Source organism: Gopherus flavomarginatus, chromosome 1 (genome assembly GCF_025201925.1).
Source record: "Gopherus flavomarginatus isolate rGopFla2 chromosome 1, rGopFla2.mat.asm, whole genome shotgun sequence".
In the NCBI taxonomy this organism is placed as follows: domain Eukaryota; kingdom Metazoa; phylum Chordata; order Testudines; family Testudinidae; genus Gopherus; species Gopherus flavomarginatus.
The window spans coordinates 194,058,374-194,076,136 of record NC_066617.1 but is presented as its reverse complement, the minus strand read 5'-3'; the positions used below and the strand labels follow the sequence as shown (position 1 = coordinate 194,076,136).

The 17,763-nt window shown below is 38.0% G+C and overlaps 1 protein-coding gene across 2 annotated transcripts in view; it reads right to left on the bottom strand.

Moving 5' to 3' along the window:
• NCAM2 (neural cell adhesion molecule 2) overlaps window positions 1-17,763 on the bottom strand; it is a 561,732-nt gene that overhangs the window by 237,580 nt on the left and 306,389 nt on the right. For both annotated transcript variants that reach the window (XM_050957625.1, XM_050957634.1), the window contains exons 4-5: window positions 15,926-16,069; window positions 7,614-7,751 (exon numbers count right to left, since the gene is read on the bottom strand). In XM_050957625.1, the coding sequence (XP_050813582.1) occupies window positions 7,614-7,751; window positions 15,926-16,069 (282 nt within the window). The remainder of the gene's footprint in view (window positions 1-7,613; window positions 7,752-15,925; window positions 16,070-17,763) is intronic.

Sequence of the window (17,763 nt, the reverse complement as noted above, 5' to 3'; positions counted from 1 at the left end):
TAAAACTGCTGAGAGTCTCTGGAACACCTTAAGGGATGACTTAAGCTACTCTACTTTCCCCCTTATTCTATGGATGCCAGGCACCAGCCTGGTCCTCCAGTTTACAGTGGATGTTCTACATTACAATAGCTGCCAACAGTTTCAAGAGACATTTCTGGCTGCCATGAATCATCCAGGTAAGTAGAGATGACATGGTCACAACCAAGGAATCATGAAATGGTCCTCTTTGTTTGTTTTAAGGCTCCCTTGTGTTGCCCCAGGATCTTGCAAAAATGACACTATCATGCAATTTTCATTCTCCTTGTAAGTTGCTTGTACCTCCATTACCAAGCCTGAAATAGCAATAAGCATATCATTTGTCTTGACTGCACAACAGAATCAGAATGCAAAATCTTTCTATTGTATTCACAGTGACATTTTCTAAAATAGTTTCTTTGCTTGGTACATTTGTTCATATTTGCAATGAGACCGAAGTCTGAAAGAATGATAAATGGAGGGCATAACTGCTATGTAGCAATTATTAATCTTGAGAAAGCATATGACTTGGTTTTCTGGGAGTTGGTATTTGGACTCTTGAGGTGGATGGAAGGGGGGCTTCAAGAAGTGGATATGATAAAGGAAGTGTACAGAGAGCCTCAAGAGTTAAGGTGATAACAATACAAGGAATTTCAAAGAGTTTTGGCATGACAGTGGGATTGAGTCAGAGCAGCGTGTGGAGTCCACTTCTCTTCACTCTAATTATGGAGTTAATTAGTAGGAGAATCAAGACTGTGGGGACACATAGAAAACAAATGTATGCTGAAGATCTGACTCTTCTGATTGGCAGCAAAGAGGGATTGGTAAACATGGTATCAAAGCAGGCATCTGTTTTTGAAGACCATGGTTTGAAAGTAAACCCAAAAAACCATGAAGTTATGCAAGTAGAGACAGGAGAAGAAGAAAGCATGGGAGAAAGAGGACAGCAGGAAAGGATGTGGAAGACCAAGGATACATGAATGACTTTGTCATGTTAAGTTTTAAGAGAAAAGGACTGGAACTACAAGATCTACAAACCTGTGCTATTGACCAGAAGGAGTAGTGAAGAATTGTTAGCACTCCAACCCCATGTACATGGGAATGGGAGTTGAGAGTGAAGTGAAATGACATGCTGTATACTTTTAACTTGACAAATTCTCCTTGATATTTCCTTCACTCTACCAGTTTCAAACATGCCAGCAGACTTTTATATGGATAGTTTATGTCTGCAAAATATTTTACACTAAGAGCCCAGAATCCATTTTTAAACAGAAAGCTAGATCAATAGCTGGTGTAAACTGTCAAAGCACCATTGATCGAATGGGGATTAATTGATTTACTCAAGCTGAGAATCTGGTCCAATGATCCCTATATAGACTGAGCCCTGAGAGGTACTGAGTTGGCTTGGCTTTTACAGAAGCCAATGTCAGCTCAGGGCGCCCACTGCCTTGCAGGATTGGACCCACAGGTATTACAGTTATATAAAATACTGAAGGGTGTGAGGGGTTAATCAACATTATCAACTGCATTTCTAATCTATGTAGTGGTTGGATATCCAATGAGATACAAATCTATATCTCAGGCTACTCTACTGGTAATGCATAGGATCCACATATTTTTTATGGTCTGAAATATCTACTGTCAGCTCTTGAAAGATGCCCAGGTTAAATCTCTTCCGGTCCAAAAGAACTCGTAGTTCCCATAAAGAAGTGTATTTTATATATATATATATATATATATATATATATATATATATATATATATATATAATTCAATTTAAAACAACCAGAAGGACTAATCATTCAGTAATTAAACCTTAAAGCCCTGAAGGTTTGTTTTTCATCTACAGTGCCAAACTACAAAGTGTTTAAACAAACAGATATTGTGTTGTATGCTGAGCCTTATCAATGTCCCACTTTCAGTTGCCAATCAAACACCTGATCACAAGCCCTTCTGCCAAACCATCCCTTTACCTCCTTCTCATTCACACATATCAACCCTCTTATGCCCCATTCATCTTCTGAACTACCCTACCCTGGATAAGTGCCTCCTAAAGACTCCTTTCTCCCCTATCAAACACTACTGTCTTCCCTGCTCCTGTTACCTGTATATAATCTTGTCCTCTCTGTTTCCCCTGAGTCAAACCAAAATCCCCAGCATATCTCAACCTCGATCCACTTACCTTTATGACCCACATCACCTCTTCCCGTTTGCCAAACTATACTGTTATCCCATTCCCTACAAGTATCTAGCCCTAACCTGCTAGCTGCATGACTCAACTATTATATCTCCACTCCAGACTAGCATTTAATCCAGCCCTCTGAGTATAAAAGAAAGACTGTTACACACTCTTCAGAGCAAAAGCTTTTAAGCTCTACTTTTGATAGCAGACCTCACCCCCTGTACGCAACCTCAGTATATTTTTTCAATTTATTGTCAACGTCTAAATATTTTCCTTATTCGAATATAACTTTAAAAGGTGAAATTATTTTTTCAGGAAACATCAGATTGTTAATTTTTAAAAACTTTGATTTGATTCTTTGTTTAATTTAAATCCGTGTGAGTGTTACTGTCTCACAATGAGAATGATCTTCCATTTATATAGTACTTTTTTGTCCCAAAAGGAATCCAAAGCACTTTACAGAAAATCTTTACACTGTGATCCCTTCAAATAACATACAACTGATATTTATCCACCTCCCTCTTGAAATTCATCAATGATTTAACACCACTCAGCAACACTACACAACATTTTAGACCAGTACGTGAAGAAGAAAATACTTTCCAAGTGAAATTGCAGGGAGAATTTAGATAGGTGGGATGTAATTGCTTCCTGGGTCAACATTTCATTAGGAACACTTGATTTAAGAAAAGCACTGTGCAATCTTTAAAGGTACCAAGAGACCTGCACCAAGTTTTGCACCTCCTCTGAAAGACAGTTCTCTTAATATTACTAAAAAACAAACAAACAAAAAAAAACAGGAGTCCTTGTGGCATGTTAGAGACTAACAAATTTATTTGAGAATAAGCTTTCATGGGCTACAGCCCACTTCATCAGATGCTGAAGCCCACGAAAGCTCATGCTCAAATAAATTTGTTGGTCTCTAAGGTGCCACAAGTACTCCTGTTCTTTTTGCGGATACAGACTAACACAGTTGCTACTCTGAAACTTAACACTACAGTAAATTCTAATCCCATGTTGGGACATTGTTCATTATTGACCACACATTTATTTGTCTGAAATGAGCTATGCATACCTACAGAACTGAATATATGATAACAACACTGACATAGAAGGACAAGTGCTATCTCCTGAATTATAAATACTTCAGGTAGCTTCCTGGGTTTCCCTAATGGCTATCCAGTACCAACACAGTCAAATCCTTCTTAGCGTATGTGATATCTTGAGATAGCTTGGAAAGTGGCATGAAAACAGCCACCTAAATAAGGGAAATTCTATATTCTGAAGATATATCTATACTTGAAAATAAGCAAATATGACCAAGTGTTATACTTCAGCCTACCAGTATAAGACTGATACTGTAACTACCATTAAAATGATGAAGGATATGTCTCTCCAGCTTAGGTATTTATGAGGTGGCATTCATATTGGTATCTAGTACTTTAGTATATGTTGTTTATTTTTGCTCCTAATATCTCATATTACAGTCAATTAATACTACAGTACTTATATATTTGATAGGTGCTTTAACACCTGAAGAGTTGCTCTAACTCTCCAAAAATTTTTAATATACTCTAAGAGTTATCCCTTAGAGAGTTTCATGTATGTGCAATTTGTTCCATTTTAAAACTTGCTTCTTAACCTATTCACTTTGCATTCTGGCACTTCCCTAGCACCAGGAATTCAAATGTCCAAGGAGCCAGTGGAAGGGTAGGGCAAGAGAAGGATCTAGAAAACAATTAGGGGTTCCTGCAGTGAAGGATGGGACTCTATATAGGTGGAAAAGAGAGATGCTGGAGGCTAGGATGATTAAGAAGTAGGGTGGAAAAGGTGAGTTGAAGACAGCATCAGCCATTTCTGCACACTCTGCTCCCCAGCTGACCTTTCCCTGAAGAACTCAATTAAAACACTATTAAAAATAAAATTGAACATTTCACAAAGCTCCAAAGCTGGACAGTATCTATGCACAAAAAATCCTCTTGCACAGCTCTCCTGGCCTTTATTATTATTTTAATTACATGACTATCCTCAAAGTCATTTTTATTGTATGGAAGAGGGGAAGGTACCTTGGGGCTGCACTTGTGAAGGTATTACAGGCAGAGAAAAATGATGAATTTTTGCTGAAACAGATTCATAGACATTTCCCTTTCATGTTAGGTGTCATTGCAATTTATTTATTTATTTATTTGTAATGTTACTTTACAGACCAGTTGGGAATAGATTTAGTACACTTAGCTTCATCTTGCAGAAGCCAGCCATTCCGATAAATCAAGCAGGAGATGGCCTTGATCAATATCACTCTACAATGTGAAATGCTTTTAGCGTTGCTCAGTTAGTAACTCTTTTGCCTCTAGATCATAACACTGAGTTCAAAGCTAGATGAGTTCACTGATAAAGATGTTGGACCAGATTCAGACTGAGTGCGAAGAGGTACAACTCTACTGACATCATTCACTACACAAGGTTAGAATTTGGCCCACCATCCTCTTCATCTCTTTTTAAAAGTCTAGTCTGAAGTGAAAGATTTCATAGCACTCTTCAAAATGAGAAGGAGATAACTCCAGTGTTCAGGCCAACACTTACCTGTCTTGACAAATTATGTTCCAATATCCATGCTGTGAGTGAACTCACTGTGTAATAGTTGCTCTTTTTCTGTACCCATGATGGGACTAACAGCATTTATCTCATTTACTTTGTGAAACGCTCAAGGATACCTAGAGCATTCAATGCATTATAGACTGTAAAGCTTTTTTATTCTCTTTATTAAATATTATAGTCAAGGATTTTTTTTTTCCGAAGTAAGAGACACCCAGCCATATAGGGTATGTCGACATTTGAGGTGGGTGTGTGTGCTTCCCAGCTCATATAGAATTACCTATGCTAGCTCTGTGGTGTAGATAGGTAACAGGGGTGGTGGTCAAGCTAGCTCCCTGTATATGTGGTGGGGGCAGGTCGATATGTACTCAGGCAGCCAGCTCAAGCCACTGCCCATGCAACCCCAGCTACACTGATATTTTTAGTGCACTAGTTCAAGCCGAACTAGCATAGATAAGTATATCTGAGTGGAGAATCACATGTCCCAGCTCAAATGTAGATTACATATAGAAATACTGTGACATAGTAAATACTATAGGCTAGATTGTGGGAATTGCACATAGCCAGGACTCAGGAGTATTGCACACTGAGGAAGCAGAGGGAAACATTTTCCCTTGGTGTCATAAACAGATGGTTAAGGGTTAATGTCTCTTTTACCTGTAAAGGGTTAAGAAGCTTAGTGAACCTGGCTGACACCTGACCAGAGGACCAATGGGGGAACAAGATACTTTCAAATCTTGGTGGAGGGAAGTCTTTGTTTGAGCTTTTTGTTTGGTTTGTTGTTCGCTCTCGGGACTGAGAGGAACGGGACATCATTCCAGGTTCTCCAAATCTTTCTAAATCAGTCCCTCATGTTTCAAAATAGTAAGTAATAGCCAGGAAAGGCGGATTAGTCTTATGTTTGTTTTCTTAACTTGTAAATGTGTCTTTTGCTGGAAGGATTTTTAACTCTGTTTGCTGTAACTTTAAATCTTAGGCTGGGGGGGAGGGGTCCCTCTAGCCTATATGAATCTGAGTACCCTGTAAAGCATTTTCCATCCTGATTTTACAAAGATAGCTTTTAATTAAAGAAAGAAAAGGTAAAATTTTTCTTTTTAAGAACCTGATTGATTTTTTCCTTGTTTTAGAATCCAAAGGATTGAGTCTAAACTCACCAGGGATTGGGGGGTGGGAAAGGAAGGGGGAATGGTTAATTCCTCTTAGTTTTAAGATCCAAGGAGTTTGGGTCTGTGTAGCCTCTCAAGGCAACCCAGGGAGGGGAGAGTCTGGGGGGGGAGTGGGGGATGGTAAATTTCTCCTTGTTTTAAGACCCAAGGGGGTTCGGTCTTGGGTTCTCCAGGGAAGGTTTTGGGGGAACAGGAGTGTGCCAGACACAGACTTCTGGCTGGTGGCAGTGTACCAGACCTAAGCAAGGAATTAAGCTTAGAAGGGTCCATGCAAGTCCCCCACATTTTTACTCTAAAGTTCAAAGTGGGGAAAAAAGCCTTAACACTTGGGAACTCCTCAGTATACACAGAGCATGCATACTCCTATGCCCTTTAATTGTGCACAGCACAATCTTCTGCCCTCCCTCCCAATCCTTTTCTGTGCACTATTGGTAACAATCTGAAGATGTATTGCTTTAATACACAGCTATTCTTTATTGCTATGGATTTAAGGAATACCTATGCAATGAGTAACTTTTACTCACACAAGCAGTCCAGGCTTCAATAGTTTCATTATTACTCAAGAGAGTAAAGGTTTACATGACAGGGACATTCAGAAACAAGACATTAGATATTAGAAATGACACTTACATAATAAGGAGCTAGCATAATAGAAATATCTAAGTTAGATATAACCTTGCAGGCCAATAAGTGAATGGAGTCAAGTATCAGAGGGGTAGCTGTGTTAGTCTGGATCTGTAAAAGCAGCAAAGAATCCTGTGGCACCTTATAGACTAACAGACATTTTGGAGCATGAGCTTTCGTGGGTGAATACCCACTTCGTCAGATGCATGCATCTGACGAAGTGGGTATTCACCCACGAAAGCTCATGCTCCAAAATGTCTGTTAATCTATAAGGTGCCACAGGATTCTTTGCTGCTTTTAAGTGAATGGAGGTCCATCCACTTATGTTTTATCGTGCTGACACTGACTTTAACAGTGAGGTCAACCTACATATTTAATTTTATGCTTGTACATTCATATTGCTTGTTAAAAGGGTTTATAATAAATTGTTAAACTTTATAACTTAAATAAGAGTGGCAATGTTCAATGGCATATCCAGTTAATTCAATTGTAGTCCTACAGTTAAAAATTATGTCCATGGTGTTTAACCAGGTTTTAAATACTGGCAATTTATAAAATAACTGTGCTACTGTGAAACTGAATAACTGCATAAAGCGAAGAGGTTTATAACAAAAAATGTCACGCATTAAAAGATATACACCTATCGAAATTATGGCATGTTATACTCTGAACTCTGATCTCGGTGTGGTTGGCTATATCCTGTGAAGGATATTTGTTTTTTAAACACCTACATCTATACATAACATTTACATACATTTATACCATTAAAGGAGATATGAAATCTCCTTAACTGCATAATTATATTAATTACATTAAACATAAAAACCTACATGAAGTAAATATCACAATGTACAAATTGTAAACAACTCCATTTCTACTGAAAGAAAAACAATGCAACTTCCATATTATGTAGTTGATACTGCAATAAGTGGCCTAATTAAGATTTTGTAGACGATGATAAACATTGTGTATATGATGTTATAATCAATGAAAGCAAGACCTCATTTCAACTCAATCACTGTACAGCTTACCGTTGACAATAACTGTGATATCCCGAAAGTCGATTTCTCCTCTAGCTTCCACTCTTCCTTCACATCTATATATTCCTTCATCACTTTTATTGATATTAAGAATTTGGAGATTGTTGTTTGATAACATCACAAATCGATCTAGAAAGACATGTAAGGAATAAAGTGATATCAGTAAATTAAGACAGTGTTGGGAATATTAATTTAAATTATTAAGATTAATGAACTTGTCTAATGAGGTCAAATAGTTCATCAACAAAACACCTTCAATTTAAAATTAAAATGTAATATCATAAGTTATTTCACTCCAAAACACATTGGTTTATCTTTTGTTTAAATTCAGTTAGGATTTTTTTCTATATAAAATGGAAATGCAGATGTTTTTCTGTATATTTTTATTCCAGACTTGTCACTGCAGTGCCAACAGAAGCATAATATACATACAGTACATTGAACCAAATATTAAATGCTGTGCTATATTTTTTAAATAAGATATATTACATGCATCCTCCCTCACACCCTATTCAGTTCTTGTCATGGACCAACTGCCCTGAGAACCTTGCTTTTCCAAATTAAAGTTAATGGGTGAAATCTTGGCTCTATTTAAATCAATGATAAAATTCACACTGGCTTCAATATAGCTAGGATTTTACCCAATATGACATCATTTATGTCCCATTTCTGCAACTCAGTATGTGCAGACAGACCTCACAGAACCTTGCTGACTTCAACAGGTGTCTACCAATATGAAACCAGTTGCAGGACTGGGATCTTATTGCAGATGATATTGTGATAACATCATGAAAAAATGCGCAACTTCTATTTTTCCTGCTGCCAAAAACAAAATATTGTAATAGGTTAGCCCAGAAGTAGAATCCTTAGCTCATTTGATGTTTTTTGTAAAACTAAGAATCTGACTCACATTATTACAAAGTGAATGAGACCTAGACTGGTAAAAGGATTAGAGAAACATAGAAATGTCACACATCAGACCTTACAATTGTACAGAAGGAACTAGATAATGTCCTTTTAGGTACTAGTTGTCTCCGTTCTTACTAAACAACTGTTCTTATTCCTGTTTGTACAGGATCTTTCGGTTTCAGTCAAAAATTATATATAAACTATTTTTCTTACATATTATGACTCCTGATCATGTGTCTCACTGTGAGCTTGGAATTTCAAGATGCTGAGTACACCAACCGTAATCTAGCAAAGCACTTAAGTCCATGTTGAACTTTAAGTAAGTGGTTAAGTCTCATTGACTTCCAAGTTACATAGCTTAAGTGTTTTGCTGAATCGGGCCTAAGCATGCACTTAAGTGTTTTCTTGGATCAGAGTCAGCACACTTAGCACCCTGCAGATACAAGAGGCAGAAGGATTTAACTTTTGAAGCCCTTCAGTCTAAATCAGCCATTATCAGCTCATGCCTTTTGAGAGACATATTGCTCCTTAGATCACTATATGTGGTTCTTGTGCTGTCTGTATACATGTGCCTCAACTCAGCAGACACTTAACCAAGTGTTTAAATTTAAGCATGTGTGTCATAAACAGATAAGAAAAGTTAATAGCACAGAAGTACTTTATATCTCTTTGCCTGGAAAGGATTAACAAGAACAGTGAGCCTGGCTGTCACTTGACCAGAGGACCAATCAGAGGACAGGATACTTTCAAATCTTGAGGGAGGGAAGTTTTTGTGCTGTGCTGTTAGTTTTGGTTGTTGTTCACTCTGGGGGCTCAGAGGGATCAGATGTGCAACCAGGTTTCTCTCCAATCTCCCTGATACCAGTTCTTATAGATTCAAAATAGTGAGTACTAGGTAGATAAAGCGAGTAGGCTTATGTTTGTTTTCTTTATTTGCAAATGTGTATTTGGTTGGAAGAAGTTCAAATGTGCATTTGGCTGAAAGGAGTTCAAATTGGTATTTTTGCTGAAAGGATTTTAATTTGTACTTGTATACTTAGGCTGGGAGGGTATTCCCAGTGTCTATAGCTGAAAGACCCTGTACCTATTCCATTTTAAATTTACAAAGATAATTTTTACTGTTTTTTCTTTCTTTAATTAAAAGCTTTTCTTGTTTAAGAACCTGATTGTTTTTTTTATTCTGGTGAGACCCCAGGGGACTGGGTCTGGATTCACCAGGGAATTGGTGGGGACAAAGGAGGGAAAAGGGAGAGAGAGGCTGATTTCTCTCTGTGCCAGGATTACTTTCTCTCAGGAAGAGTCTGGGAGGGGGAAAGAGAAGGAGGGAGGAAGGTGAATTGTCCTCTCTGTTTTGTGATTCAAGGAGTTTGAATCACACAGTGATCTTCCAGGGTAACCCAGAGAGGGGAAGCCTGGGAGAGGCAAGGGTGGGGGAAAGGGTTTACTTTCCTTGTGTTGAGATCCAGAGGGTCTGGGTCTTGGGGGTCCCCAGGCAAGGTTTTGGGGGGACCAGAGTGTACCAGGCACTGGAATTCCTGGTTGGTGGCAGCGCTACAGGTTCTAAGCTGGGATTGAGCTTAGAGGAATTCATGCTGGTACCCCATCTTTTGGACGCTAAGGTTCAGAGTGGGGATTTATACCATGACAATGGGCTTAAGGGATTTGCTGAACTGGGGTCCTGGTGCTCCACTCCCTTTGTCAAGATCATGAAGAAAGACACTGGCCAGTAAGATCTAATCACTGGTTTTCAAATCAATAAGAGTCACAATCCAATACACCTAGAAGTAAAACTCATTTCCTGGTGTGATCCTCTGACAGTCACACTTCAAAATGTTCTCTCTTTCAAAAGGTGTGGGGGGTGTCATTTCTCTCTCTTTAAACTTCTGTTAGCTTTTTATTTGTTGAAACTAAATTCTTAGATTACAAAAAAAAATGTACATTTTCAAACATTTGGAAAATGCTGTTTAGAGGATTAATTTAATACAAGAAAAGCTTCATCCCTGCTGGCTGGATGTTCTGGAGGCTATTTTGAGTTCATCAAAGAAAATGAAATGAAAATGAACTCTAATATTGGGTGACTGCAGAACAACATAAATACCCTAATCTTGTCATGGTATATACTGGAGAAACGTGTGTATAATAACAGGAGAAATTCTTATGAGTAAATTACGTTGAGCAGATGAACAAAGCTCTTTCTACATCCCATACTACCTAGCATTTAGGCAGACAGATTACTACACAGCACACACAATACCTATTGGAAAGTTGAAAAAGAGTGGAAAGTGAATTGAAATTATTTCTCAAAAAAGCCACACACCACTCTGTATGACTTATCTACTGATAAAGCTGGAAGGCATTACTGCCTTTCAAGACATAACACCAAATATTTTAAAGAATTGTTTCTACCTGCATAGTCATTATGTAAAGTCAAACTGAAACAGCAAACTCACCTGAACCTTTGCAGTCATGCATTAAGCCTGGTTAATGTGAGTCACATAAAAGTATGCTCAGAGCAAAGTTGAGAGCATCCAACCTCTCTAGCGGAGTCCATGTTAATACTAGGAGTACTTTATGAAATATCCCATAAAGTACTATATATGATATACCCATAGGTACACTGATATATAAACTGCTTGTTTTTGTAAGGGGATCACAGTCAATGGATGTGGGCAGTTAACAGCCCCCAGACCCTGCCAACTCATCACACACAGTCAACAATGTTCACTGTAGGCCAAGACACTAAGGGTATGTCTATACTGCAATTAAAAATCTGAAGCTGCCCCAGGACAGCTGACTTCAGCTCACAGGGCTCGGGCTAATGGGCTATAAAAGTGCAGTATAGATGTCTGAACTCAGGCTGGAGCCTGGGCTCTCAGACTCTCCCCATTCACAAAATCCCAGAACCCAAAGTCTGGCCTGAGCCTAAATGTCTACATTGTAATTTTGTAGCCCCACAGCCTAAGCCCCCTGTGGCTGAGTCAGCTGACCGGGGGAAGCCACAGGTATTTTACTGCAGTGTAGACATACCCAAAGAAGGATGTGAACACCCATAGCTAATCGGTAGACAAGCGTGAGGCCCACACAGAAACATGCTGGAGAGCTAACAAGGCACCCTCATCAAAGACTTGCTGAGGACAAAATGCTGGAAGTACTTGAAATCATTAAGGCCTCCATCCGTTCTGCCACTGATGCAGCTGAAACAATGATAGTTTGAGTGTTTTATGGTCCCCCTACCCCCTAAAATTTACTATTAGAGGCAGGGCCTAAAAGCAGCAGCCAGTCCACCCTGGATATAGTAGTTTTCTAGAGAAAGGGTGAAATTCACTTCTGTGATGGCAGCCAACACAAGCTATATGCACCACTAAACTCCCACTTACAAGGACTTATGCAGGCTCTCTGTATCAAGATGAATTTCACCCAGAGTGCACCACTCTCCTTCACATAGCTGCACAGTTCTAATTACAGGTGTGAAAAATCTTGATTTAAAGCAGAAAAATACGCAAAACCATCCTGGATTTGTGTTCAGCTTGTTTCCAGGAAGCAGCGGTGGCTTTCATAAATGTTGTTTCTTCAAGCTTTCAGCAGAAGCTTTTTATTTCAACTCTCCTCTCTGGTTATTGGTTCACTTTATGGTGTTCATAATGTAATTTGAGTCAAAATCACTGAGATAGGTTATCGGATGCAAATCACGTGGCATTTCTTCAGTGGCTCTAAATTGGTTGAGCCTATACAATATGATCAGTCCAACAGGATCAGCGCAGTTCAGTAGAAGTCTTTTTCATTTGTAATCTCAGTGTGAGAGATGCTGTAGTTTGTTTAAGCTTTTTGATAAAAAAATAAAAGTCATCATAATCTACCTTGAAATGTCAGGGGGAGAACCCAAGAAGGCAGAGTCCTAGCGTACTTGTAATTCCACTGTTATTGGAAATTTGTCCTTATATTTTATATATTAGCTCCCATATTTATATCTAGATTTCTGATTGGGAAAATCTCTTGAAATCAGAGTTGTCTTGTTGTATCAGGCCTAGTCCTTTAGAATATGTTCCTGGAGGAGGACCTTATATTTCTCCTGTAATTGCTCTGTTATTAGGCGCTATTTCATTATTTTATTTTTTGGCTCATGTATCATGTTTATCATATTTTTAAAAGGAGGAGAAGTTTTCCTCTCTGAAATAAGAGTTCTGTTGTAACATCAGGATGCAGGCCTACTTCCTGTTTCATGTTTTGTGAAGCAGTGATCCTATATAAAGAAGTATGAATTTGAGGACCTGAAAAGCCACACAAACCAGTTTCCACCAAAAATCCTACAAACTCTTTTTGAACTGAACTTGGAATGGTTTGCACACTTGTAATTCTAACAGTCTGCAGAATGTAGGGTGACCAGATGTCCCGATTTTATAGGGACAGTCCCGATATTTGGGTCTTTTTCTTATGTGGGCATCTATTACCCCCCACACTCTGTCCTGATTTTTCATACTTGCTATCTGGTCACCCTAGCAGAATCCCTTACAGACCTAAAATGTGATGGTGTTGAAGAGAGTCACACATCATATTGAAGTGATCAGAAATCCCCCTGAAAGGAACCAGACAAAAAGGAAAATATGTAATAGTACAACACAATACATGACAGGGGTGAAGGATAAACCAGTCTTCAATACAATATCTCTGCAATCAGCTATGATGTAGACCAAAACAACATTTAAGTACAGTAATCCAGAACCTTACAACAGTGCTATATCCAGCAAGTTGTAACTGCATGTACGACAAACCTATGCAATTTGAGCACTGGACTGATGAATAGAAAAGTTTTCTGCAGGTGATGTTCAGACTAGCCCTTGGTAGCTAGTTCTCTTGTGGCTGACTCCAACCAGTCCCAGAGACCTGAATGTCTCCATATAGCCTTGCTGTAACTGTGATAAGCACTATGGAGTGGGCAGTGTGTTTAACACCTTATGCAGCAATACTGCTGTGCAAAAATAAAGAGTAAATCACTGATTTGGTAAACAACGTTTGATCTATAAAAAAAAAGTTGTAGGCCACCTTCATTTCTAAAACCAGGCCCTTGCTGCCTGCACAATGGGATTGTGACAATTAAACTGTTGAGGCTGACATTACAGGAACTCTACAGAACCTGCTCAGAGAGTTCTACATTCCATTGAGCTCTTACATCCAACTTTAAAGATACAACATCAAGTCAAGAAAGAACCTTTAAACAGAGTGTTGGATCATTCCCAAGGTCATGGTTTCCCCATTCATTGCATTTAGTTTCCCTGGTCAAAGGATAATGGACAGCTGACCCCTCTGTCCCTCATTCCCTCCCCTCACAGATGAACAGAAGGACTATAGGTCTCGGGACTGAATAGATATCTAGGAGTTTGGCTCTGGGGGAAGAAGTAAAGCTACTTTAGAATTAGGAGTTGCCATTCCCAGTTAGCTCTACACTTCCCTATGGAACAATTCTTTACATGTTCACTTCTGATTCTGTGAACAACCTTCCTTTCTGGTGAGCAGATAGCTCTGTGTGAATAGCACATACAAGCATTAGGAACTGCGAAGAATTTGTACAGCCTGAATAGTCATAGTTAATTGTGCTAAATCATATCCTAGAAGTTTATTCACTTTGCCACATATAGCAGAAATATTTTCACTTTATAACTAAAAAGCTAATCACTGTGTATTTCTCTGCAATGCAGGTGCTAAAAAAAGTATTAAATGGAAGCTGCTTCCTAATGAACAATAAAAAGATACATAATATAACTGGAAATTATCCTTTCAACTGCAGATGTCAAATTATTTTATATTTTAAGCTTTCTATGAACAAAAAATGAAGAAGCCAATTAAAATAATGCACATTTATCTCTATAATAAACTCATCTTTTAGTATATGTAACATTTAATGAATTTAAGTATTATATACTATAGGAATAATGATCAATTGGTTACTAGCGAATAATCTCTTCTCCACCATCTAAGATGGCATGTCCAGGTGATACTGTGAACACTCACATAGCTCAAATTCTTCTACTATTTAAAGCAGCAATTCAAACAGCAGGAGCTGCTATCTTAGGTCCATGCAGAATCCCCTTGAATTTTAATGGGGATTAATATGGGCATAGCAGTCTGTGCTAGGAGATCCCAATGCAAGATCAGGGAATAAAAGAACATTTTTTTAAAATCTGTTTTTCAAGTATATACTGTTTAAAATCCTAACACTTTGTATCTATCTGGCTCAAACAGCTAAACTACTTTATGTCCTGTCGTATCTAAAAAGAAAATGAAAAACTCAAAATTCATAATGAAATGCAGCCTGGCACACTGGAAATATTTCAAAAAAATCAGATTAATTTAAAATGCATGCTCTTAAGATAAAAATTCTCAAGATTTTCTTTTTATGATTAAGTCTTCTAAAACAGGGTTGATTGTAACTGGAGCAGCAGAAGTGGAAAAACAAATTAAATTACCGTACTCTACCGTATCCCTGATCTTTTGGAGAATACCTCACATTTGTAGGCTTTAAATTGTAACCTTGAGAAAATGATGCTTGCTTAATTGTTCAGCTACTGTTTAGGTCCAAAAACCTGTAACCCTTACCTTCTTTTACAATTGAATTATATATAAAAGTTGCATTGCTCTTCTACAGGTGACTCTTTTACCGTGAATTCTGTACATGTGACTATGTGAGTAATGACAGAAATTAAACACAATATGGAAGTAGCAAATCAAATTAAAACTCTGCCTGGCTTTTGTACCACGGATTTTCACACAAGAATCTGAAAGCACCCAAATAAGTGATTTTTCAGCTTTACAATAAGAAACCTAATAGGTTTATTAAATCTTCTCTTCTTTGGCTGTAATCATTCCTTAGTGACACTACAGTTCCACACTTTCACTCCAGTAAATAAACTTTAATTTATTTTGAATTAAAAATATGAATAAAAACATATCTTAATGACCAGCATGAAGGATGTACAAATTCAACCTTGCATTTTAATACATTTAGTGTCAAAGCTGTGAGAGAATAAGCAGGTAGCTCTCCAAAGAGGTTTTCTATGCATTGTGAGGTACATAATTATTTTGTTGCCCTTCAAAGGGAGAAAAAGTAGTATTGGGGCAGTCAACTGCTTCCTAGAAACATCACAGGTGTGTGTAATGGACACTGAAGGCCACTAGTACACCACATCCCATGAAAACAGGTATGGGGGAGAGAAGATGATCCAGGCTTTATGGTTTGGATTGAAAATCACACACAATTCTATAGACTCAGCTGTACAATCCTTTAACATGTTGGTGAGAACTCACTCCTAAAGTAGCTCTGTTGACTTCCGCGAATAGTATAATTTATAATCTAATCTATAATTAGAACATATAATTTAAAGAGTTACCAAAATACTAACTGTCAGCAATAGTTGTGACTTCCTCATTTCGATACAACCAGCTGACAACAGGTGCAGGTGAACTAGTAACATGGCAAACCACTTCAGCATCTTCTCCTTGTCTAAATTCTTGTGGGGTTATGATGTCTCGGAAAGTGAGCTTCTCTAAAAAGAAAGAAAACTGAATTTAACAAGCTTTTTCTGTTTTGTTTAGCAGTTCAAGTTACATCCAGTTACTCTGAACACAGCATCAAATCAGAGAAAATTAGAGATGTGAAAGATAGTTCATTTTTTCTGTGAGTGCAGTAGAGGACTGTTTCAGTGTATTTTCTATAGATTTGGCCAGCCTAGGCATAAATGTTCCTGGTAATGAGAATTCCACTATTTCCTTTGAGAAATGACTGCATAATATCTTAGAATCATAGAAAAGTGTAGGGCTGGAAGGGAGCTCAAGAGGTTATCTAGTCCATTCCACCACCACTCCCTTTTAGGCAGCACCAAGTAAGATCATCACTTACTGGTGTTTGTCCAACCTTTTCATTAAAACCACCAATGAAAGGGATTACACAACCTCCACTGGTAACCAATTCCAGTACTGAACTATCCTTACAGTTAGAAAGATTCACCTAATATCTAACCTAAATCTCCCTTGCTGCAAACTAAGCCCATTACTTCTACCTTTCGTGGACTTGAAGAACAATTGGTTACTATCCCCTTTGCAACAGTCCTTAACATATCTGAAGACTTATCAGGTCCCTCATCAGTGTTCTTTTCCCAGGTTTGTTAACCCTTCCCTCACAGGTCAGGTTTTCTAACCCCCCTTTAAAATTTTTTTTTGTTTTCCTGTAGACTTTCTCCAATTTGCCCACTTTTTCCTTAAAGCATGGAGTCCAAAATTGGACATAATAGTCCAGCTGAGGCCCTACCAGAGCTGAGTAGAGTGGTATAATTATCTTCCTTGTGTTAAGTATAACATTCCGGTTAATATATCATAGAATGATTTTCAGTTTTATTTTTTTTTTTGCAAATGCATCATATTGTTGGCTCATAGTACTACTGCCTAGCTAGTTATTCCCCAGTTTCTATTTGTGCATTTGATTTCTCCTTCCTCAGTGTAGTGTTTTGAACTTGTCTTTATTGAATTTCATCTTGTTGATTTCAGACCGATTCTCCAATTAATCAAGATCATTTTGAATTCTAACCCTGTCCTCCAAAATACTTGCAATCCCTTCCATCTTGGTGTCATTCAGAAATTTTATATGCACACTGTCCACTCCATTTTCCAAGTCATTAATTAAAATATTGATTAGTTCCAGACACATAGGGGGCCCCACTAGATATGCCTTCCCAGTTTGATAGCAACCCATTAATACCTAGTCTATGGTATTTCAACTAGTTATGCATCTACCTTATAGTAATTTAATCTAGACCACATGTCCCTAGTTCATTTATGAGAATGTCATGTGGGACAGTGTCATAAGAGTCTTAAGTATTTTTTTCAGTTTGGATATACAAAACAATTTCTTCCTTACTTCTTGCTTTCAACATTTTTGGGCCCAATAGTGGAACTCTTACTCATATTGGGAGCATTAATTACTCCAGTGAGTAGCTCTATTGACTCCATTGTTTGGTGTTTTTCTTCAAGTCCTGGCTGCTGAAGGCAAGTGATTGTGAGAATTTCAGTTTTCATGGGGGAGGCGTAGTGTGGGGAGGACTTTCTAGCTATCATGTTTGTGGAGAAAAGCCTGACATCGTCAACTGTTTCAAAACCCAAAAGACAAATAATAAGAAACCCAATTATTTTTAAATCATGTGATTTTTAGCCAATATGACCATTTTCTGGAGGTCTGATTTTTGAA